This window comes from Sinohyriopsis cumingii, chromosome 1, assembly GCF_028554795.1.
Source record: "Sinohyriopsis cumingii isolate HCF-2022 chromosome 1, ASM2855479v2, whole genome shotgun sequence".
Taxonomy (NCBI): Eukaryota; Metazoa; Mollusca; class Bivalvia; order Unionida; family Unionidae; genus Sinohyriopsis; species Sinohyriopsis cumingii.
This window is the reverse complement of record NC_142961.1, coordinates 189109005-189132695: the sequence shown is the minus strand read 5'-3', so window position 1 is coordinate 189132695 and position 23691 is coordinate 189109005. Positions and strand designations below refer to the sequence as shown.

Below are 23691 nucleotides of genomic sequence, written 5' to 3'. Positions count from 1 at the left end.
TTTTCTAAAGTAACCTTTCACCACTTGTCTAAAGTAACCTTTCAGCAATTGTCTAAAGTAACCTTTCACCAATTGTCTAAAGTAACCTTGCAGCAATTGTCTAAAGTAACCTCTCACTAGTTGTCTAAAGTAACCTTTCACAAATTTTCTAAAGATACCTTTCACCACTTGTCTAAAGTAACCTTTCAGCAATTGTCTAAAGTAACCTTTCACCAATTGTCTAAAGTAACATTTCACCAATTGTCTAAAGTAACCTCTCACCAGTTGTCTAAAGTAAACCTTTCACCAATTGTCTAAAGTAACCTTTCACCAATTGTCTAAAGTAACCTATCACCAATTGTCCAAAGTAACCTCTCACCAATTGTCTAAAGTAACCTCTCACCAATTGTCTAAAGTAACCTCTCACCAATTGTCTAAAGTTACCTCTCACCAATTGTCTAAGGTAACCTCTCACCAATTGTCTAAAGTAGCTTCTCACCAATTGTCTAAAGTAACCTCGCACCAATTGTCTAAAGTAACCCTTCAGCAATTGTCTAAAGTAACCTATCACCAATTGTCTAAAGTAACCTTTCACCACTTGTCTAAAGTAACCTCTCACCAATTGTCTAAAGTAACCTCTCACCAGTTGTCTAAAGTAACCTTTCACCAATTGTCTAAAGTAACCTTTCACCACTTGTCTAAAGTTACCTTTCACCAATTGTCTAAAGTAACCTATCACCAATTGTCTAAAGTAACCTCTCACCAATTATCTAAAGTAACCTCTCACCAATTGTCTAAAGTAACTTATCACCAATTGTCTAAAGTAGCTTCTCATCAATTGTCTAAAGTAACCTCGCACCAATTGTCTAAAGTAACCTTTCACCAATTGTCTAAAGTAACCTTTCACCAATTGTCTCAAGTAACCTTTCACCAAATGTCTAAAGTAACATCTCACCAATTGTCTAAGTAACCTCTCACCAATTGTCTAAATTAACCTCTCACCAATTGTCTAAAGTAACCTCTCACCAGTTGTCTAAAGTAACCTTTCATCAATTCTCTAAAGTAACCTATCACCCATTGTCTAAAGTAACCTGTCACCAATTGTCTAAAGTAACCTTGCACCACTTGTCTAAAGTAACCTTTCACCAATTGTCTAAAGTAACCTTTCACCACTTGTCTAATGTAACCTTTCACCAATTGTCTAAAGTAACCTTTCACCAATTGTCTAAAGTAACCTCGCACCAATTGTCTAAAGTAACCTTTCACCAATTGTCTAAAGTAACCTCTCACCAATTGTCTAAAGTAACCTTTCACCACTTGTCTAAAGTAACCTTTCACCAATTGTCTAAAGTAACCTCTCACTAATTGTCTAATGTAACCTGACACCAATTGTCTAAAGTAACCTCTCACCAATTGTCTAAAGTAACATCTCAACAATTGTCTAAAGTAACCTCTCACCAGTTGTCTAAAGTAACCTTTCACCAATTTCTAAAGTAACCTTTCACCACTTGTCTAAAGTAACCTTTCAGCAATTTTCTAAAGTAACCTTTCACCACTTGTCTAAAGTAACCTTTCACCAATTGTCTAAAGTAACCTATCACCAATTGTCTAAAGTAACCTGTCACCAATTGTCTAAAGTAACCTTTCAGCAATTGTCTAAAGTAACCTATCACCAATTGTCTAAAGTAACCTCTCACCAATTGTCTAAAGTAACCTTTCACCAATTGTCTCAAGTAGCTTCTCACCAATTGTCTAAAGTAACCTCGCACCAATTGTCTAAAGTAGCTTCTCACCAATTGTCTAAAGTAACCTCGCACCAATTGTCTAAAGTAACCTTTCAGCAATTGTCTAACGTAACCTTTCACCAATTGTCTAAAGTAACCTTTCAGCAATTGTCTAAAGTAACCTTTCACCACTTGTCTAATGTAACCTTTCACCAATTGTCTAAAGTAACCTATCACCAATTGTCTAAAGTAACCTTTCACCACTTGTCTAAAGTAACCTCTCACCAATTGTCTAAAGTAACGTTTCACCAATTGTCTAACGTAACCTCTCATCTAAGGTAACCTTTCACCAGTAACCTCTCACCAATTGTCTAAAGTAAGCTCTCACCAATTTTCTAAAGTAACCTTTCACCAATTGTCTAAAGTAACCTCTCACCAATTGTCTAAAGTAACCTCTCACCGATTGTCTAAAGTAACCTTTCACCAATTGTCTAAAGTAACCTCTCACCAATTGTCTAAAGTAGCTTCTCACCAGTTGTCTAAAGTAACCTTTCACCAATTGTCTAAAGTAGCTTCTCACCAATTGTCTAAAGTAACCTCTCACCGATTGTCTAAAGTAACCTTTCACCAATTGTCTAAAGTAACCTCTCACCAATTGTCTAAAGTAACCTTTCACCACTTGTCTAATGTAACCTCTCACCAATTGTCTAAAGTAACCTCTCACCAATTGTCTAAAGTAACCTTTCACCACTTGTCTAAAGCAACCTTTCACCAATTTTCTAAAGTAACCTTTCACCACTTGTCTAATGTAACCTTTCACCAATTGTCTAAATTAACCTTTCACCAATTGTCTAAAGTAACCTCTCACCAATTGTCTAAAGTAACCTTTCACCAATTGTCTAAAGTAACCTTTCACCAATTGTCTAAAGTAACCTCTCACCAGTTGTCTAAAGTAACCTTTCACCAATTTTCTAAAGTAACCTTTCACCACTTGTCTAAAGTAACCTTTCAGCAATTGTCTAAAGTAACCTTTCACCAATTGTCTAAAGTAACCTTGCTGCAATTGTCTAAAGTAACCTCTCACTAGTTGTCTAAAGTAACCTTTCACAAATTTTCTAAAGTAACCTTTCACCACTTGTCTAAAGTAACCTTTCAGCAATTGTCTAAAGTAACCTTTCACCAATTGTCTAAAGTAACATTTCACCAATTGTCTAAAGTAACCTCTCACCAGTTGTCTAAAGTAAACCTTTCACCAACTGTCTAAAGTAACCTTTCACCAATTGTCTAAAGTAACCTATCACCAATTGTCCAAAGTAACCTCTCACCAATTGTCTAAAGTAACCTCTCACCAATTGTCTAAGGTAACCTCTCACCAATTGTCTAAAGTAGCTTCTCACCAATTGTCTAAAGTAACCTCGCACCAATTGTCCAAAGTAACCTTTCAGCAATTGTCTCAAGTAACCTATCACCAATTGTCTAAAGTAACCTCTCACCAATTGTCTAAAGTAACCTATCACCAATTGTCTAAAGTAGCTTCTCATCAATTGTCTAAAGTAACCTCGCACCAATTGTCTAAAGTAACTTTTCACCAATTGTCTTAAGTAACCTTTCACCAAATGTCTAAAGTAACATCTCACCAATTGTCTAAGTAACCTCTCACCAATTGTCTAAATTAACCTCTCACCAATTGTCTAAAGTAACCTCTCACCAGTTGTCTAAAGTAACCTTTCATCAATTGTCTAAAGTAACCTATCACCTATTGTCTAAAGTAACCTCTCACCAATTGTCTAAAGTAACCTTTCACCACTTGTCTAAAGTAACCTTTCAGCAATTGTCTAAAGTAACCTTTCACCACTTGTCTAATGTAACCTTTCACCAATTGTCTAAAGTAACCTTTCACCAATTGTTTAAAGTAACCTCTCACCAATTGTCTAAAGTAACCTTTCACCAATTGTCTAAAGTAACCTCTCACCAATTGTCTAAAGTAACCTTTCACCACTTGTCTAAAGTAACCTTTCACCAATTGTCTAAAGTAACCTCTCACTAATTGTCTAAAGTAACCTGAAACCAATTGTCTAAAGTAACCTCTCACCAATTGTCTAAAGTAACATCTCACCAATTGTCTAAAGTAACCTTTCACCAATTTCTAAAGTAACCTTTCACCACTTGTCTAAAGTAACCTTTCAGCAATTGTCTAAAGTAACCTTTCACCACTTGTCTAAAGTAACCTTTCACCAATTGTCTAAAGTAACCTATCACCAATTGTCTAAAGTAACCTCTCACCAATTGTCTAAAGTAACCTTTCAGCAATTGTCTAAAGTAACCTATCACCAATTGTCTAAAGTAACCTCTCACCAATTGTCTAAAGTAACCTTTCACCAATTGTCTCAAGTAGCTTCTCACCAATTGTCTAAAGTAACCTCGCACCAATTGTCTAAAGTAACCTTTCACCAATTGTCTAAAGTAACCTTTCACCACTTGTCTAAAGTAACCTCTCATCAATTGTCTAAAGTAACCTCTCACCAATTGTCTAAAGTAGCTTCTCACCAATTGTCTAAAGTAACCTCGCACCAATTGTCTAAAGTAACCTTTCAGCAATTGTCTAACGTAACCTTTCACCAATTGTCTAAAGTAACCTTTCAGCAATTGTCTAAAGTAACCTTTCACCACTTGTCTAATGTAACCTTTCGCCAATTGTCTAAAGTAACCTATCACCAATTGTCTAAAGTAACCTTTCACCACTTGTCTAAAGTAACCTCTCACCAATTGTCTAAAGTAACTTTTCACCGATTGTCTAAAGTAGCTTCTCACCAATTGTCTAAAGTAACCTCGCACCAATTGTCTAAAGTAACCTTTCACCAATTGTCTAAAGTAACCTTTCACCAATTGTCTAAAGAAACCTCTCACCAATTGTCTAAGTAACCTCTCACCAATTGTCTAAATTAATAACTCACCAATTGTCTAAAGTAACCTCTCACCAGTTGTCTAAAGTAACCTTTCATCAATTGTCTAAAGTAACCTATCACCAATTGTCTAAAGTAACCTCTCACCAATTGTCTAAAGTAACCTCACACCAATTGTCTAAAGTAACCTTGCTGTTATTGTCTAAAGTAACCTCTCACAAGTTGTCTAAAGTAACCTTTCACCAATTTTCTAAAGTAACCTTTCACCACTTGTCTAAAGTAACCTTTCAGCAATTGTCTAAGGTAGCCTCTCACCAATTGTCTAAAGTAACCTTTCACCAATTGTCTAAAGTAACCTCTCACCAGTTGTCTATTGTAAACGTTTTACCAATTGTCTAAAGTAACCTTTCACCAATTGTCTAAAGTAACCTATCACCAATTGTCTAAAGTAACCTCTCACCAATTGTCTAAAGTAACCTCTCACCAATTGTCTAAAATAACCTCTCACCAATTGTCTAAAGTAACCTTTCACCAATAGTCTAAGGTAACCTCTCACCAATTGTCTAAAGTAACCTTTCACCAATTGTCTCAAGTAGCTTCTCACCAATTGTCTAAAGTAACCTCGCACCACTTGTCTAAAGTAACATATCACCAATTGTCTAAAGTAACCTTTCACCAATTGTCTCAAGTAGCTTCTCACCAATTGTCTAAAGTAACCTCGCACCAATTGTCTAAAGTAACCTTTCACCAATTCTCCAAAGTAACCTTTCACCACTTGTCTAAAGTAACCTCTCACCAATTGTCTAAAGTAACCTTTCACCAATTGTCTAAGGTAACCTCTCACCAATTGTCTAAAGTAGCTTCTCACCAATTGTCTAAAGTAACCTCGCACCAATTGTCTAAAGTAACCTTTCACCAATTGTATAAAGTAACCTCTCATCTAAGGTAACCTTTCACCAGTAACCTCTCACCAATTGTCTAAAGCAAGCTCTCACCAATTGTCTAAAGTAGCTTCTCACCAATTGTCTAAAGTAACCTTTCACCAATTGTCTAAAGTAACCTTTCACCAATTGTCTAAAGTAACCTCTCATCTAAGGTAACCTTTCACCTGTAACCTCTCACCAATTGTCTAAAGTAAGCTCTCACCAATTGTCTAAAGTAACCTTTCACCAATTGTCTAAAGTAACCTCTCACCAATTGTCTAAAGTAACCTTTCACCACTTGTCTAAAGTAACTTTTCACCAATTGTCTAAAGTAACCTTTCACCACTTGTCTAAAGTAAGCTTTCACCAATTGTCTAAAGTAACCTCTCACTAATTGTCTAAAGTAACCTCTCACCAATTGTCTAAAGTAACCTTTCACCACTTGTCTAAAGTAACCTTTCACCAATTGTCTAAAGTAACCTTTCACCACTTGTCTAAAGTAACCTTTCACTAATTGTCTAAAGTAACCTTTCACCAATTGTCTAAATTAACCTTTCACAATTTGGCCAAAGTAACCTTTCACCAATTGTCTAAAGTAACCTATCACCAATTGTCTAAAGTAACCTCTCACCGATTGTCTAAAGTAACCTTTCACCAATTGTCTAAAGTAACCTCTCACCAATTGTCTAAAGTAACCTTTCACCACTTGTCTAATGTAACCTCTCACCAATTGTCTAAAGTAACCTCTCACCAATTGTCTAAAGTAACCTTTCACCACCTGTCTAAAGTAACCTTTCACCAATTTTCTAAAGTAACCTTTGACCACTTGTCTAATGTAACCTTTCACCAATTGTCTAAATTAACCATTCACCAATTGTCTAAAGTAACCTCTCACCAATTGTCTAAAGTAACCTTTCACCAATTGTCTAAAGTAACCTCTCACCAATTGTCTAAAGTAACCTGTCACAAATTGTCTAAAGTAACCTCTCACCAGTTGTCTAAAGTAACCTTTCACCAATTTTCTAAAGTAACCTTTCACCACTTGTCTAAAGTAACCTTTCAGCAATTGTCTAAAGTAACCTTTCACCAATTTTCTAAAGTAACCTTTCACCAATTGTCTAAAGTAACCTATCACCAATTATCTAAAGTAACCTTTCACCAATTGTCTAAATTAACCTCTCACCAATTGTCTAAAGTAACCTTTCACCAATTGTCTATAGTAACCTCTCACCTCTTGCCTAAAGTAACCTCTCACCAATTGTCTAAAGTAACCTTTCACCAATTGTCTAAAGTAACCTTTCACCAATTGTCTAAAGTAGCTTCTCACCAATTGTCTAAAGTAACCTTTCACCAATTGTCTAAAGTAACCTTTCACCAATTGTCCAAAGTAACCTCTCACCAATTGTCTAAGTAACCTCTCACTAATTGTCTAAAGCAACCTCTCACCAGTTGTCTAACGTAACCTTTCATCAATTGTCTAAAGTAACCTATCACCAATTGTCTAAAGTAACCTCTCACCAATTGTCTAAAGTAACCTTTCACCAATTGTCTAAAGTAACCTTGCTGCAATTGTCTAAAGTAACCTCTCACTAGTTGTCTAAAGTAAACTTTCACAAATTTTCTAAAGTAACCTCTCACCAATTGTCTAAGTAACCTCTCACTAATTGTCTAAAGCAACCTCTCACCAGTTGTCTAAAGTAACCTTTCACCAATTGTCTCAAGTAGCTTCTCACCAATTGTCTAAAGTAACCTCGCACCAATTGTCTAAAGTAACCTTTCAGCAATTGTCTAAAGTAACCTTTCACCAATTGTCTAAAGTAACCTTTCAGCAATTGTCTAAAGTAACCTTTCACCACTTGTCTAATGTAACCTTTCACCAATTGTCTAAAGTAACCTATCACCAATTGTCTAAAGTAACCTTTCACCACTTGTCTAAAGTAACCTCTCACCAATTGTCTAAAGTAACCTTTCACCGATTGTCTAAAGTAGCTTTTCACCAATTGTCTAAGGTAACTTCGCACCAATTGTCTAAAGTAACCTTTCACCAATTGTCTAAAGTAACCTTTCACCAATTGTCTAAAGTAACCTCTCACCAATTGTCTAAGTAACCTCTCACCAATTGTCTAAATTAATATCTCAACAATTGTCTAAAGTAACCTCTCACCAGTTGTCTAAAGTAACCTTTCATCAATTGTCTAAAGTAACCTATCACCAATTCTCTAAAGTAACCTCTCACCAATTGTCTAAAGTAACCTCTCACCAACTGTCTAAAGTAACCTTGCTGCAATTGTCTAAAGTAACCTCTCACTAGTTGTCTAAAGTAATCTTTCACCAATTTTCTAAAGTAACCTTTCACCACTTGTCTAAAGTAACCTTTCAGCAATTGTCTAAAGTAACCTCTCACCAATTGTCTAAAGTAACCTTTCACCAACTGTCTAAAGTAACCTCTCACCAGTTGTCTAAAGTAAACCTTTCACCAATTGTCTAAAGTAACCTTTCACCAATTGACTAAAGTAACCTATCACCAATTGTCTAAAGTAACCTCTCACCAATTGTCTAAAGTAACCTCTCACCAATTGTCTAAGGTAACCTCTCACCAATTGTCTAAGGTAGCTTCTCACCAATTGTCTAAAGTAACCCCGCACCAATTGTCAAATGTAACCTTTCAGCAATTGTCTAAAGTAACCTCTCACCAATTGTCTAAAGTAACCTTTCACCACTTGTCTAAAGTAACCTCTCACCAATTGTCTAAAGTAACCTCTCACCAGTTGTCTAAAGTAACCTTTCACCAATTGTCTAAAGTAACCTTTCACCACTTGTCTAAAGTAACCTTTCACCAATTGTCTAAAGTAACCTCTCACCAGTTGTCTAAAGTAACCTTTCACCAATTGTCTAAAGTAACCTTTCACCACTTTTCTAAAGTTACCTTTCACCAATTGTCTAAAGTAACCTATCACCAATTGTCTAAAGTAACCTCTCACCAATTATCTAAAGTAACCTCTCACCAATTGTCTAAAGTAACCTATCACCAATTGTCTAAAGTAGCTTCTCACCAATTGTCTAAAGTAACCTCGCACCAATTGTCTAAAGTAACCTCTCACCAATTGTCTAAAGTAACCTTTCACCAAATGTCTAAAGTTACATCTCACCAATTGTCTAAGTAACCTCTCACCAATTGTCTAAATTAACCTCTCACCAATTGTCTAAAGTAACCTCTCACCAATTGTCTAAAGTAACCTTTCATCAATTGTCTAAAGTAAACTTTCACCAATTGTCTAAAGTAACCTCTCACCAATTGTCTAAAGTAACCTTGCACCAATTGTCTAAAGTAAGCTCTCACTAGTTGTCTAAAGTAACCTTTCACCAATTTTCTAAAGTAACCTTTCACCACTTGTCTAAAGTAACCTTTCAGCAATTGTCTAAAGTAACCTTTCACCACTTGTCTAATGTAACCTTTCACCAATTGTCTAAAGTAACCTTTCACCAATTATCTAAAGTAACCTCTCACCAATTGTCTAAAGTAACCTTTCACCAATTGTCTAAAGTAACCTCTCACCAATTGTCTAAAGTAACCTTTCACCACTTGTCTAAAGTAACCTTTCACCAATTGTCTAAAGTAACCTCTGACTAATTGTCTAAAGTAACCTTACACAAATTGTCTAAAGTAACCTCTCACCAATTGTCTAAAGTAACATCTCACCAATTGTCTAAAGTAACCTCTCACCAGTTGTCTAAAGTAACCTTTCACCAATTTTCTAAAGTAACCTTTCACCACTTGTCTAAAGTAACCTTTCAGCAATTGTCTAAAGTTACCTTTCAATACTTGTCTAAAGTAACCTTTCACCAATTGTCTAAAGTAACCTATCACCAATTGTCTAAAGTAACCTCTCACCAATTGTCTAAAGTAACCTTTCACCAATTGTCTAAAGTAACCTATCACCAATTGTCTAAAGTAACCTCTCACCAATTGTCTAAAGTAACCTTTCACCAATTGCCTCAAGTAGCTTCTCACCAATTGTCTAATGTAACCTCGCACCAATTGTCTAAAGTAACCTTTCACCAATTGTCTAAAGTAACCTTTCACCACTTGTCTAAAGTAACCTCTCACCAATTGTCTAAAGTAACCTCTCACCAATTGTCTAAAGTAGCTTCTCACCAATTGTCTAAAGTAACCTCGCACCAATTGTCTAAAGTAACCTTTCAGCAATTGTCTAAAGTAACCTTTCACCAATTGTCTAAAGTAACCTTTCAGCAATTGTCTAAAGTAACCTTTCACCACTTGTCTAATTTAACCTTTCACCAATTGTCTAAAGTAACCTATCACCAATTGTCTAAAGTAACCTTTCACCACTTGTCTAAAGTAACCTCTCACCAATTGTCTAAAGTAACCTTTCACCGATTGTCTAAAGTAGCTTCTCACCAATTGTCTAAAGTAACCTCGAACCAATTGTCTAAAGTAACCTTTCACCAATTGTCTAAAGTAACCTTTCACCAATTGTCTAAAGTAACCTCTCACCAATTGTCTAAGTAACCTCTCACTAATTGTCTAAAGCAACCTCTCACCAGTTGTCTAAAGTAACCTTTCATCAATTGTCTAAAGTAACCTCTCACCAATTGTCTAAAGTAACCTTTCACCAATTGTCTAAAGTAACCTTGAGGCAATTGTCTAAAGTAACCTCTCACTAGTTGTCTAAAGTAACCGTTCACAAATTTTCTAAAGTAACCTTTCACCACTTGTCTAAAGTAACCTTTCAGCAATTGTCTAAAGTAACCTTTCACCAATTGTCTAAAGTAACATTTCACCAATTGTCTAAAGTAACCTCTCACCAGTTGTCTAAAGTAAACCTTTCACCAATTGTCTAAAGTAACCTTTCACCAATTGTCTAAAGTAAACTATCACCAATTGTCCAAAGTAACCTCTCACCAATTGTCTAAAGTAACCTCTCACCAATTGTCTAAAGTAACCTCTCACCAATTGTCTAAGGTAACCTCTCACCAATTGTCTAAAGTAGCTTCTCACCAATTGTCTAAAGTAACCTCGCACCAATTGTCTAAAGTAACCTTTCAGCAATTGTCTAAAGTAACCTATCACCAATTGTCTAAAGTAACCTTTCACCACTTGTCTAAAGTAACCTCTCACCAATTGTCTAAAGTAACCTCTCACCAATTGTCTAAAGTAACCTTTCACCAATTGTCTAAAGTAACCTTTCACCACTTGTCTAAAGTAACCTTTCACCAATTGTCTAAAGTAACCTCTCACCAGTTGTCTAAAGTAACCTTTCACCAATTGTCTAAAGTAACCTTTCACCACTTGTCTAAAGTAACCTTTCACCAATTGTCTAAAGTAACCTATCACCAATTGTCTAAAGTACCCTCTCACCAATTATCTAAAGTAACCTCTCACCAATTGTCTAAAGTAACCTATCACCAATTGTCTAAAGTAGCTTCTCACCAATTGTCTAAAGTAACCTCGCACCAATTGTCTAAAGTAACCTTTCACCAATTGTCTAAAGTAACCTTTCACCAAATGTCTAAAGTAACATCTCACCAATTGTCTAAGTAACCTCTCACCAATTGTCTAAATTAACCTCTCACCAATTGTCTAAAGTAACCTCTCACCAGTTGTCTAAAGTAACCTTTCACCAATTGTCTAAAGTAACCTATCACCAATTGTCTAAAGTAACCTCTCACCAATTGTCTAAAGTAACCTTGCACCAATTGTCTAAAGTAACCTCTCACTAGTTGTCTAAAGTAACCTTTCACCAATTGTCTAAAGTAACCTTTCACCACTTGTCTAAAGTAACCTTTCAGCAATTGTCTAAAGTAACCTTTCACCACTTGTCTAATGTAACCTTTCACCAATTGTCTAAAGTAACCTTTCACCAATTGTCTAAAGTAACCTCTCACCACTTGTCTAAAGTAACCTTTCACCAATTGTCTAAAGTAACCTCTCACCAATTGTCTAAAGTAACCTTTCACCACTTGTCTAAAGTAACCTTTCACCAATTGTCTAAAGTAACCTCTCATCTAAGGTAACCTTTCACCAGTAACCTCTCACCAATTGTCTAAAGTAACCTCTCACCGATTGTCTAAAGTAACCTTTCACCAATTGTCTAAAGTAACCTCTCACCAATTGTCTAAAGTAACCTTTCACCACTTGTCTAATGTAACCTCTCACCAATTGTCTAAAGTAACCTCTCACCAATTGTCTAAAGTAACCTTTCACCACTTGTCTAAAGTAACCTTTCACCAATTTTCTAAAGTAACCTTTCACCACTTGTCTAATGTAACCTTTCACCAATTGTCTAAATTAACCTTTCACCAATTGTCTAAAGTAACCTCTCACCAATTGTCTAAAGTAACCTTTCACCAATTGTCTAAAGTAACCTCTCACCAATTGTCTAAAGTAACCTCTCACCAATTGTCTAAAGTAACCTCTCACCAGTTGTCTAAAGTAACCTTTCACCAATTTTCTAAAGTAACCTTTCACCACTTGTCTAAAGTAACCTTTCAGCAATTGTCTAAAGTAACCTTTCACCACTTGTCTAATGTAACCTTTCACCAATTGTCTAAAGTAACCTATCACCAATTGTCTAAAGTAACCTTTCACCAATTGTCTAAATTAACCTCTCACCAATTGTCTAAAGTAACCTTTCACCAATTGTCTATAGTAACCTCTCACCTCTTGCCTAAAGTAACCTCTCACCAATTGTCTAAAGTAACCTTTCACCAATTGTCTAAAGTAACCTTTCACCAATTGTCTAAAGTAGCTTCTCACCAATTGTCTAAAGTAACCTTTCACCAATTGTCTAAAGTAACCTTTCACCAATTGTCTAAAGTAACCTCTCACCAATTGTCTAAGTAACCTCTCACTAATTGTCTAAAGCAACCTCTCACCAGTTGTCTAAAGTAACCTTTCATCAATTGTCTAAAGTAACCTATCACCAATTGTCTAAAGTAACCTCTCACCAATTGTCTAAAGTAACCTTTCACCACTTGTCTAAAGTAACCTTGCTGCAATTGTCTAAAGTAACCTCTCACTAGTTGTCTAAAGTAACCTTTCACAAATTTTCTAAAGTAACCTTTCACCACTTGTCTAAAGTAACCTTTCAGCAATTGTCTAAAGTAACCTTTCACCAATTGTCTAAAGTAACATTTCACCAATTGTCTAAAGTAACCTCTCACCAGTTGTCTAAAGTAAACCTTTCACCAATTGTCTAAAGTAACCTTTCACCAATTGTCTAAAGTAACCTATCACCAATTGTCCAAAGTAACCTCTCACCAATTGTCTAAAGTAACCTCTCACCAATTGTCTAAAGTAACCTCTCACCAGTTGTCTTAAGTAACCTCTCACCAATTGTCTAAGGTAACCTCTCACCAATTGTCTAAAGTAGCTTCTCACCAATTGTCTAAAGTAACCTCGCTCCAATTGTCTAAAGTAACCTTTCATCAATTGTCTAAAGTAACCTATCACCAATTGTCTAAAGTAACCTTTCACCACTTGTCTAAAGTAACCTCTCACCAATTGTCTAAAGTAACCTATCACCAATTGTCTAAAGTAACCTATCACCAATTGTCTAAAGTAACCTCTCACCAATTGTCTAAAGTAACCTTTCACCAATTGTCTCAAGTAGCTTCTCACCAATTGTCTAAAGTAACCTCGCACCAATTGTCTAAAGTAACCTTTCACCAATTGTCTAAAGTAACCTTTCACCAATTGTCTAAAGTAACCTTTCACCACTTGTCTAAAGTAACCTCTCACCAATTGTCTAAAGTAACCTTTCACCAATTGTCTAAGGTAACCTCTCACCAATTGTCTAAAGTAGCTTCTCACCAATTGTCTAAAGTAACCTCGTACCAATTGTCTAAAGTAACCTTTCACCATTTGTCTAAAGTAACCTTTCACCAATTGTCTAAAGTAACCTCTCATCTAAGGTAACCTTTCACCAATTATCTAAAGTAACCTCTCACCAATTGTCTAAAATAAGCTCTCACCAATTGTCTAAAGTAACCTTTCAGCAATTGTCTAAAGTAACCTCTCACCAATTGTCTAAAGTAACCTCTCACCAATTGTCTAAAGTAACCTCTCACCAATTGTCTAAAGTAACCTCTCACCAATTGTCTAAGGTAACCTCTCACCAATTGTCTAAAGTAACCTCTCACCAATTGTCTAAAGTAACCTGTCACAATTTGGCTAAAGTAACGTTTCACCAATTGTCTAAAGTAACCTCTCACCAATTGTCTAAGGTAACCTCTCACCAATTGTCTAAAGTAACCTTTCACCAATTGTCTAAAGTAACCTTTCACCAATTGTCCATAAAACAAAATCTAAATGATTATTTAGAGGTTCACAAAATTCGTACGGACTGAATAGTATACATTTTTCTTATAAAGTGAATGAAACAAAATGTATTGTATTGAGTTAATTTTGTATGAGACAATTTATTAGATCAAAGCAACTTCTAGTCGCAAAAGAAAGTCTTCCAAGCCGATTTACAGGCAATTGCAAATGGCTAAAGATTTAACAAGGTCTCTTGTATTTTTGTCGACTTGATGATTATTTCGATGAAATGATGTTGCTAATAATAGCATTGTTTTTTTACATACTCACTGAATCATATGCTTGACCTGGCTTTAGATACTAAATCCGTGTTTCCGGATGGCGTTAGAACTACGTATTTGTCTACTTTGACGACCGCGCGTGTATATTTTTAGACGCAATAAATCGAACTTTTATAAAAGAAAGAGTATGTAATAAATTCCAAACTAGATTCATGTTTTGTTCTGAGTCGGGAGAAAGAATTCGTTTTGTTTTGTTTTTTAAATGGTTTATGAATTCGTCTCGGCCTGATGGCCTCGATGTATCCCTGCGTCATATCAAACTCGTTCTTTCCACAGACTCAGAACAAAACACGTGTTCAGGTTTGTGTATGTAAGCATTGTTTTGTTTTGAATATTTGAATTTAGATCAGGGGTTGTAACTACGCCCCTTTTACTTTGAATCACACCCTGAACGCCAAGATATGCTTAGATCATACTCCTTACAGTAGAATACCTCTGCTTTCATCTCAGATAATATCACTGCCATCACAACTTGAAGTCTGCCTGAAACTTCCAGAGAGGTTTTTTCTGGATGTAACCTTGCAATGGAAACGATTTTCCAGAAGTAACCGATGAAATGGACAATGTAATGCTTTAGACTGAGGATCCAGCGCTGCTATAGTAAATTTGTTGAACATTTCGTAAAACAGATCTTCGCTATAATAACAGAAATTACGTTTCAAAACGAGACTGACCCCAGGGTCAAACGGCTTGTGCGGGCAGTGGCGTTGTTTGAAACTTAGATGACAAGTGACCATCACATATTGTCATCGACCATTATAGAACATTATGATGTTCTATAATGGTCGTTATTATTCTCTAACATCCTCATTCAGCTAAAAATGTCAACATACCACATACAGTAATATTTATAAGAGATAAATATTTGCTTACAAGATTATTAAAACAAATACATCAAGCAAACATAACATAATTCCTTGAGAAAACTGAATTACATACGATTTATATAATCTTATCTTTGTTGTTGTTGTTGTTATAGGGTTTAACACCATTTTTCAGAACACGATAGGCTTATACATGGCGGCCAGTATTAATGGTTGAGGAAGAACTCGTTAAAACCCCGGAAAGAACCACAGACCCACGAGAAGCTACTGGCAAGCTTTCTCACATACCCACATTGGCCGAATCGGAGACTCGAACCCACGCAGACAGAGGTGAGATGGTAGTGATCCGTAACGGAGAGCGCTTTAGACCACTCGGCCCCCACTCGGGGCCCCTCTTATCATTGATATTACGAATCCAACTACCCTACGATCATAATAACATTGCCAGTGATAAATTAAACGAGTGTCAACTAGAGACAGTGGTCTTCAAGTATTTAAATTTATTTCACTCGTCGACTAAGCAATGGTAGGAATCCTTTGTCGAATATGCCTGTACATCTTGCCTCCCCTTACCACCCCCTTATTTGCTATTCTAGTGGTACAGCGTTTCAACGAGAAGGAAAATGACAAAATATTCATTTCGTGCATCTTCTGTTACTTCATTTTTTGTCAACGTGAATGATCTCCAGATATCATCAGGAAAATGTTCAAACAATCTTTGGCTAAAAGTATTAATTACGTTCAATTCCTTCAAACACTCCGAAATAGTTATTGATCGTTGCTTCCATTATCTTCAATACTAAGACAGATACGGAGTCCCTGAATAGACTATTGACTTTCCACTTCAACTGTCGTACTTCATAATTTAAATTTCAGACCTGTATGAAAGCTCAGAATGTAGTTTAGACTTAATACTTCAAACATCCGACTTGTACATAAGCATTATCGTGACTCCATGCTTCCGAGTTCATGCTGCTGACTTCAAAATTTAGAGTCCGAAGTATGAATTTCGAACTCTGAGATACGAAGCCTGACGTCAAAAGTCTGTAATTCTAAGTCTGAAGCATGTGGAGTGTCCACAGTTCTTCTACACAACTCTGAAGCATATGGAGTGATCACATTGCCTCCGCACAAGTCTGAAGCGTGGAGTGATCACGGTGCATCCGCACAAGTCTGAAGCATATGGAGTAATCACAAAGTTTCCGCACCAGTCTGAAGCGTGGAGTGATCACAGTGCATCCGCATAAGTCTGAAGTAAATTTTCGAATATTTTAGCATAGGAGTTTAGCACAGTATTCCCGCTGGAATCTAAAGTGACACTCTCTATAACATTTCTATTGTTTTCAATATTTGTAATTTTCAAAATAGTACAATAAAACACAAATTATATTAAGTTGACATACATTTGTATTTTTCAAGACTTTACCTTCATCTGCAAATTAATGTTTTCATGCACAGTGATTCATCGAAGGTTCTTTCGGCCTCGCGGCCACGTGGCCGCGCGCGATCGTGTGTGTGTGTGTGTGTGTGTGTGTGTGTGTGAGTGTGAAACCCTTCGACCTACACTTAGACAATGAGCCAGCTATTACAAGAGAAAAGAATACCACAGCTACCGAGATGGTACAATAAGTCTTAGTTGCATTTGACTTTATCCGTGCACCTCGGAACAAGAATCAATTACGGAACACAATGAATGTCTTCAGCTGGCAGGTCTAACATACATATGTCTGCGCGTACGTGTGTGTGTGTGTATGTGTGTGTGTGTGTGTGTGTGTTTCATGCAGTCGTGTTTCTTCTCTTCCTATTACTCTTGCTCTTTGATTTCTACTCCTTCGTTTCCTCATTTTTCTTTTTGTGTTCTTCTCTTCTTCGTATTTGTTATGCTTTATTATTATTATTATTATTATTATTATTTACAAGTCATGCGATGTGACTTTTTTAACCTGGTCTCTTCTTATCTTGAGGTCAAGTCACTATACATGACCTAAGATCTCTTGTAATTGCACAGTAGTTTTGCTGTCCTGGAGAATTTCGCTCTCTGCAGTAGGTTTGGATTCGACGCTATTTCTTGCTTTCTCAGACAATCTCTGAGTTTACGAGGTATTCAAATTCTCTAAATACCTCGACGATCTCTCTTTCTGTTTTCCATAGCTTTCTAAGTTTTCTGGCCAGACTTTGTTTCTTATATTCCTTGCATTCGATGTGGGAGTCACTTGATTCTGCTCTGTCTCACGTGATGTAGCCAGTGCTGATCAGTCTGTCTGATGGCTATTTCACAAAGGAATATCGTCTTCCTGTTTTCAACCACTTTTTCTAACTTATGATGGTACAACTTGTATGCGCACTTCATAACATATTTCTTATTTCCGTGACAATTTCAACATGCAACAGAGGCTAAGGAAGGGGTTTTTGGTGTGGGTTGCGTGCGGGGGGGGGGGGGGGGGGGAGGGGGGCTGGGGTACTTGCTTCCATAACTCAGTGATATGGTTATTTACACTCTTGCATATTCTGCACAACGATGATACATCTTGTATCGTACACTTATGTTCACCTTGTTGACGATGAGTGCCTATTACTGCGCTGCCGTTAGCAGTCATTATGTTTCTGTCCTTCACACCTCAATGTCAAGTCATCTACAAGCTTCATCACCAGCCTGCCAGGCCCGGCCCTAGGGCAAGGCGAACGAGGCAACCGCCTTGGGTCCCGCGCTTTCAGGCAATGAAATTTTTTTGCTAGGGGCCCCGCGTTCATCGCTTGCTGTCTTGGGCCCTGCACATCCTAGGGCCGGGCCTGACGCGTTTTGTTCTGATTCTCGTTTAAACTGTTCATGCATTACTTTTTCCGTCATTGAAATGTTCATTATTATTATTATTATTATTAGACAATCCGGCGTTTTTTATTGACGGTGGGAAAGTGGCTGGGCAGTGGTACTGGCGGGCTACAATGGAGTTGATAGATGTTTCCAACGGAGGATTGCTGTGGAAGGAAGGACAGCCGGACGGATCTGGACCTGATTATGATTGCCTCATCATCACCAAGATGTTCGCAGGCCTCGGCTTCGATGACGTTTACTGTGGTGATCTTCATCCCTTTATATGCCAGATAAAATAAGCAAGTCATTGTGTCTAGAATGGGTCAGGCTCCTATTCAGCTTATGTATCTAGTTATATATCTAATTAGTAGTAAAGTTTGTCAAACCATTGCGGATTATAAAGGGATTATCAGGGACCCAAAATAAGCCCTAATGTACCGTTTTCAAGTTGGAAAAGTATCTTGTGGCGGGGGGGGGGGGGGTTATAACCTAAGCTATTTTTTTTTTTAACCAAAACCACCCAGGTGACCTATATATAGGTCGACAGTACATACTGATCTGACGATACATCCGGTTTATGTACAAATTGCAGTAAATGTATACATGTCTTTATGTATAAAAATGAGCATAGAGTCGCCCAGGAAAAGCGTGAACAGCTTTTATGTACTAAATGCGCGTGCAGATATGTACTTAAAATATTGCCAGCATGACACATTGTTTTATACCCATATTACTTTAATATACTTATATAGTACGTACTTCTTCAAAAATCAACTGCAATGTAAAGAGAGTGAAATTTGGTGTGCAAACTGTTATCCACTTAGATCCCCTTTGTCCAAAACTTGAGTCTCGTCCATGTTTCAAAACAGTGGCTCGTCCGATCCGTGTAGCCCTATTATTTTGGGTACGTTCGCCCGTCATCAGTGGCTCGTCCAATCCCTGTAGCCATATTATTTTGGGTACGTTCGCCCGTCATTCTTAGCCATTTAGGTAATTTTTCAGTCCCAACGATTACAAACCCCAATTTTAAGAAAAGTTAAACGTTTTTCAAAATAATTAAAATATTTCACAATTTACCCTCGAAAATTTATTTGAAGCAGATCATATTTTGCTACGGTGATTTTTGTGGGCTTTTATTCTAATTAAAGTGGTAATTCCCTGACAGACTCTGTGTCAACTTACTTTAATAATAGTTGAATTTAACATGCATTTTAGTCCGATCAGTGTTCCATTCAGATTTTTCGTTCGACAAAAATAAAGTAACTGTTATAATTGAAAAGACGATTTGTTTTAATTTGTTATGTGATTTTTACGTTTCTATTTTTGGGGTTTTGGTAAACAAGACAACTATGTAGTTAGTTCATCTCAACATCGCAAATAATATTCGAGTCTGTAAATTGGTGAACGTTTAAGTCAGCGTCTAGTTACACTCTGCGTCATAGTCGTTAAACAAGCGACTCTATCCGGCGATCTACTATCAAATTTTGGATATTATCCCTACGCCGACCAGCTTTGAGGACACTTATGTATATTAAAAGTAACAAAATAGTTCCAAACTCTTGCTACGGTCATTCTAATGTATGCGTTGTTTATAATTTAAACTAAATAAAATTCTTCGTAAAAAAATGCGTGAAAACATGTCTTTTTGCCAAACGCAATATTGTTCATGCTTTCAAAAGCACGTAAAATATTTAGTTTCGGAGGTGCGTAGATTTACATGCTGTCAAGCTCTTCAATTTCGGAAGCAAGTAAATATTGCATGCAGACCGCAATCCCATAATGCTAAGATAGAAGTGATCGGATTTGAGAAAACACCGAAACTGATGAAGTGTGCGTCTCATTAATGTAGCTAAAATTATCTAATTAAGTTTCGCTCACGAATGATTTCAACGCTTTTTATTAGCATACATAGTTACACCACCCATTTAATACCCTCGGAAAAAGTGTGGTCTGTGAAAATGTAATACGCAATGTTGGATCTGGAGTCCTAATTTCATAAAGAGTCCTAATTTCATAAAGGACTGAGCGGTTATAGGAGTCCTCGTGTGTCACAAGCAAACAACATGGACTCGTATTGTTGCTTACAATTTACCTGCAAATCATGAATGTACTATAGGCCTATTGGATTATATTGTACATGTATAATTTGTAGGTACACAGTATGTAACGATACGAGCCCCTCTGAGATAAACAAACATCGTCTACTCATCAAGCAATACGTAAAGTGAAAATTTAAAATAATGTCATAAACTAGATGACTCAGACGTCGTTGGTATAATTAAGCTACTAGACAGGGATGGGAGAGGTACGTGTGGTGACGTAACAATCAACTTATCTAATTACGTCACAGCAAACAAGACTAGTCACTGAAACTGGATTTCAAAACATCAAACCAATTTTATAAACATAGCAACCATCTGTATTGTAATTGAAATTACAATGTAGGTGCTAATTTCCTTCATCTCACAACGTATGACCAAACTATACATATTTCGTTCTCGCAAATAGAACTTGACCATTATGGCTCTTCGGTAAAATTGATCTTTAAAAGATACTACAAATGAAAGTGAATTCCATCAATCTGTATACCCCTTGTGTTTCGCTAACAATTTTTATTGATTCGTGAAATGGCAGATAACTATTACTCTCTATCTTTCTTTCCCTATGTTGCACCTCATTCATATGAAGCTACCACTCACATTCGGAACACCATCGTCTATTTCCGATGCGAATCGAACAACGTTGACTCTGTGAAAGAGGCTCAGAGTTAATGAGGAAAAAAGCTTACGTCTGTCTGAATATTGTTATCTTATCCTACACTGGCTCGTTAGAAATAAAACTGATTGTATTGGTAAATGGATAGAGGACATTGTAACATGGACCCCACCCCATTACATATAGGAATTAATCACTTCTGTTTTGAAAAGAATGTGGACATATGCATGTCTCCCAACTTACAGAATGTTATCTAACCACAGCATTTTTACGCGGTAAAATAGCTCACGTTATCTAATGTTTCTTACTATGTGATGCAATTCCAACTCTAAACAAAATGTGTCTATGTCTACTTACTGTATTGCTCCAAATCAAATAGTGCAGATGTCCGGTCACAAATACATTAAAGTAAATTTGAAATTTCTGCATCCAATAATTTTATCTCCTCACACGAATATTAAACAACTGGAATGCTTAGTAGTGGAATCGACAGTGGAAACATTGTAAACATTCTGACTTGACTAACCTAAACCGAGTCAACCTTTCCCACCTACCGATTTTAACAATCAAAAGCATCAAGGATGTAAAAACTGCACACAACTTAGTCATTTCATTCATCAATTTACTGTTTACTGAATTGGACTGTTCTAGAAAATAACAAAGGACATTGAGCAGTCTGTCTACTTGCTTATATCGAGAACTACCGTTAGGTTTGATACGTCAATAGGTAAATAGTATTAGGGAACCATTGTAACAGTCAGGTTAGAAATTATGCATTGATGACTGAAATGACCAGTTTTACGCACTCTTTTATAGCGTTGAGACTTTTCGTTTTTACAATAGGTGTTGGAGGTGGGAGTGACGCAAACAAAACATTATAACTATGTAACATCAAACAGAAATTTCCATGATATCTGGTGATGCTGTTTGTGTCAAATGTTCCATTGACTTGGAAAGATAGTTGCTCTTTAAATTGTAATTTGTAACAAAAATCTACTTTAAATGTTACTGGTTATAGAACTAAGCATTATTACTTCAAGTAGCAACTGGGACTATTTGTTACGCAAAATAAATGAAAGGTACAGCTTCTGAGTCAGTATGGAAAAAAAAATTTCTCTCGCAAATTATTTCCATTAGCATAAAAACTATGTGATAAACAGAATCTTACATGGTTAATGATTTAATACTGAATTTATGAAACTCGTCGAATAATGTCCATGACCCATTTGAGATCTTCCAGGTAAAACATTATACGACTTGAAAATAACACTCTACGACGTTTCAACAATTAATAAAATCCTGCATATTTAATTTTTAATGTTAATCATGCAATTTAAAAGTTGAAGAAGTCATCCGGCTTCAGTTATCTGCAATTATTGCCTGCGTTGATGGTAGTGATGACACGACATATATTAATTGTGACGTTAGAAAGTTTCTTTTAAGCAGCAACAACCCCGGGCTTGAGGGCAGTTTAAAATGACGATTATTCACATCTGAGGTTTCTATAGCATGAATGGAAAAAGCCGAGAACGTGGTCTACCTATTTGTCCATTCGGAATATCCTCTGCCTTATCTATGTTAAATTGCTCAACAAAGAAATGTTTTACTGTCCGTGCTTTTTCGTTTATTTTCCATGCTTTTTTCTGTTTGAGCATCAGTTACATGGTAATAGGGTTTGATACTGATTTTTCATATCAAAAAATGGCTTCCTTTCATATCTTAACAAATCAAATTGTCATACGCAATTAAAATTACATCGACTATGTATGGAAATCATAAATATCTGGTAACTTCATAAAATTTTCCTTTCTAATGACAGACAATGATTTTAATCACCAAAATAATGTAATATACCTTTATTTATTTATTTATTTATTTATTTATTTATTCGTCCACAGCAAAATCTTCATTTGTAGTTCGTACTCTTCGTGGCTTTAAAATTGCACCGAGACAAGTGAAGTTTACGTTATAGTTTTAGAATGTACGCATAAATGTGTGATATTAAAATGAAAACAAAATTTAAAACATAAATCGTTTGTATCAATTCTATTTCTTTTCATTTTTTTAATTGTTAGTACTACATATGTAGCATAATGACTGGACAAAACGTTATTATAACTTGTTGATAGTTCTTACATTACAAAATTGATGTATTGTTTATATATCAGACAGAATAATGTAATTGTGATATTAAATGAAATATAAGTAATACGTTAATGCGAGTAATATGAAAATTGTCTCAAAACAGAAAATGAAGGTATCTAAATTGAAAATAGAGAAAGAGCGAGGGGTTCTGTATCAAAAAGGAAAACATATATCTAAAATGAGAAAGAAAGAGAAAGAAAACGGCAAAAGGAAAGAAACATAAGTTTGCAGAAATGATCTTGTATTTACGCATTTTTTGTTGGTTTCATGAGTATGAATCTGAATTTATTTCAAAATCAATGTATTATCAATTGATTAAAAATATTCCTGTTTCAAATAAAAAGTTTAAAAGCAGTATCAGTACGATATGATCGTATTTTCCCCCGTGTTCTTCAGGTTATGTTTGTCCTGTGTTGTGCTCAATTCATACGCATTGTGTTACTTCAGGTTATGTTTGTCCTGTGTTGTACTAAATTTATACGCATTGTGTTACTTCAGGTTATGTTTGTCCTGTGTTGTACTCAATTTATACGCATTGTGTTACTTCAGGTTATGTTTGTCCTGTGTTGTACTCAATTTATACGCATTGTGTTACTTCAGGTTATGTTTGTCCTGTGTTGTAATCAATTTATACGCATTGTGTTACTTCAGGTTATGTTTGTCTTGTGTTGTACTCAATTTATACACATTGTGTTACTTCAGGTTATGTTTGTTTTGTGTTGTACTCAATTTATACGCATTGTGTTACTTCAGGTTATGTTTGTCCTGTGTTGTACTCAATTTATACGCATTGTGTTACTTCAGGTTATGTTTGTCCTGTGTTGTACTCGATTTATACGCATTGTGTTACTTCAGGTTATGTTTGTCCTGTGTTGTACTCGATTTATACGCATTGTGTTACTTCAGGTTATGTTTGTCTTGCGTTGTACTCAATTTATACGCATTGTGTTACTTCAGGTTATGTTTGTCTTGCGTTGTACTCAATTTATACGCATTGTGTTACTTCAGGTTATGTTTGTCCTGCGTTGTACTCAATTTATACGC

The 23691-nt window shown here is 36.1% G+C and overlaps 1 protein-coding gene across 1 annotated transcript in view; it reads left to right on the top strand.

The window, feature by feature from the left end:
* Positions 1-18234, top strand: part of LOC149808560 (C-type lectin lectoxin-Lio3-like) — a 55195-nt gene extending 36961 nt beyond the window's left edge. The window contains exon 3 of the mRNA XM_089950895.1: positions 17857-18234. Within this exon, the coding sequence (XP_089807021.1) occupies positions 17857-18086 (230 nt within the window). The 3' untranslated portion in view covers positions 18087-18234. The remainder of the gene's footprint in view (positions 1-17856) is intronic.
* The last annotated feature ends 5457 nt before the right edge of the window (positions 18235-23691 follow it).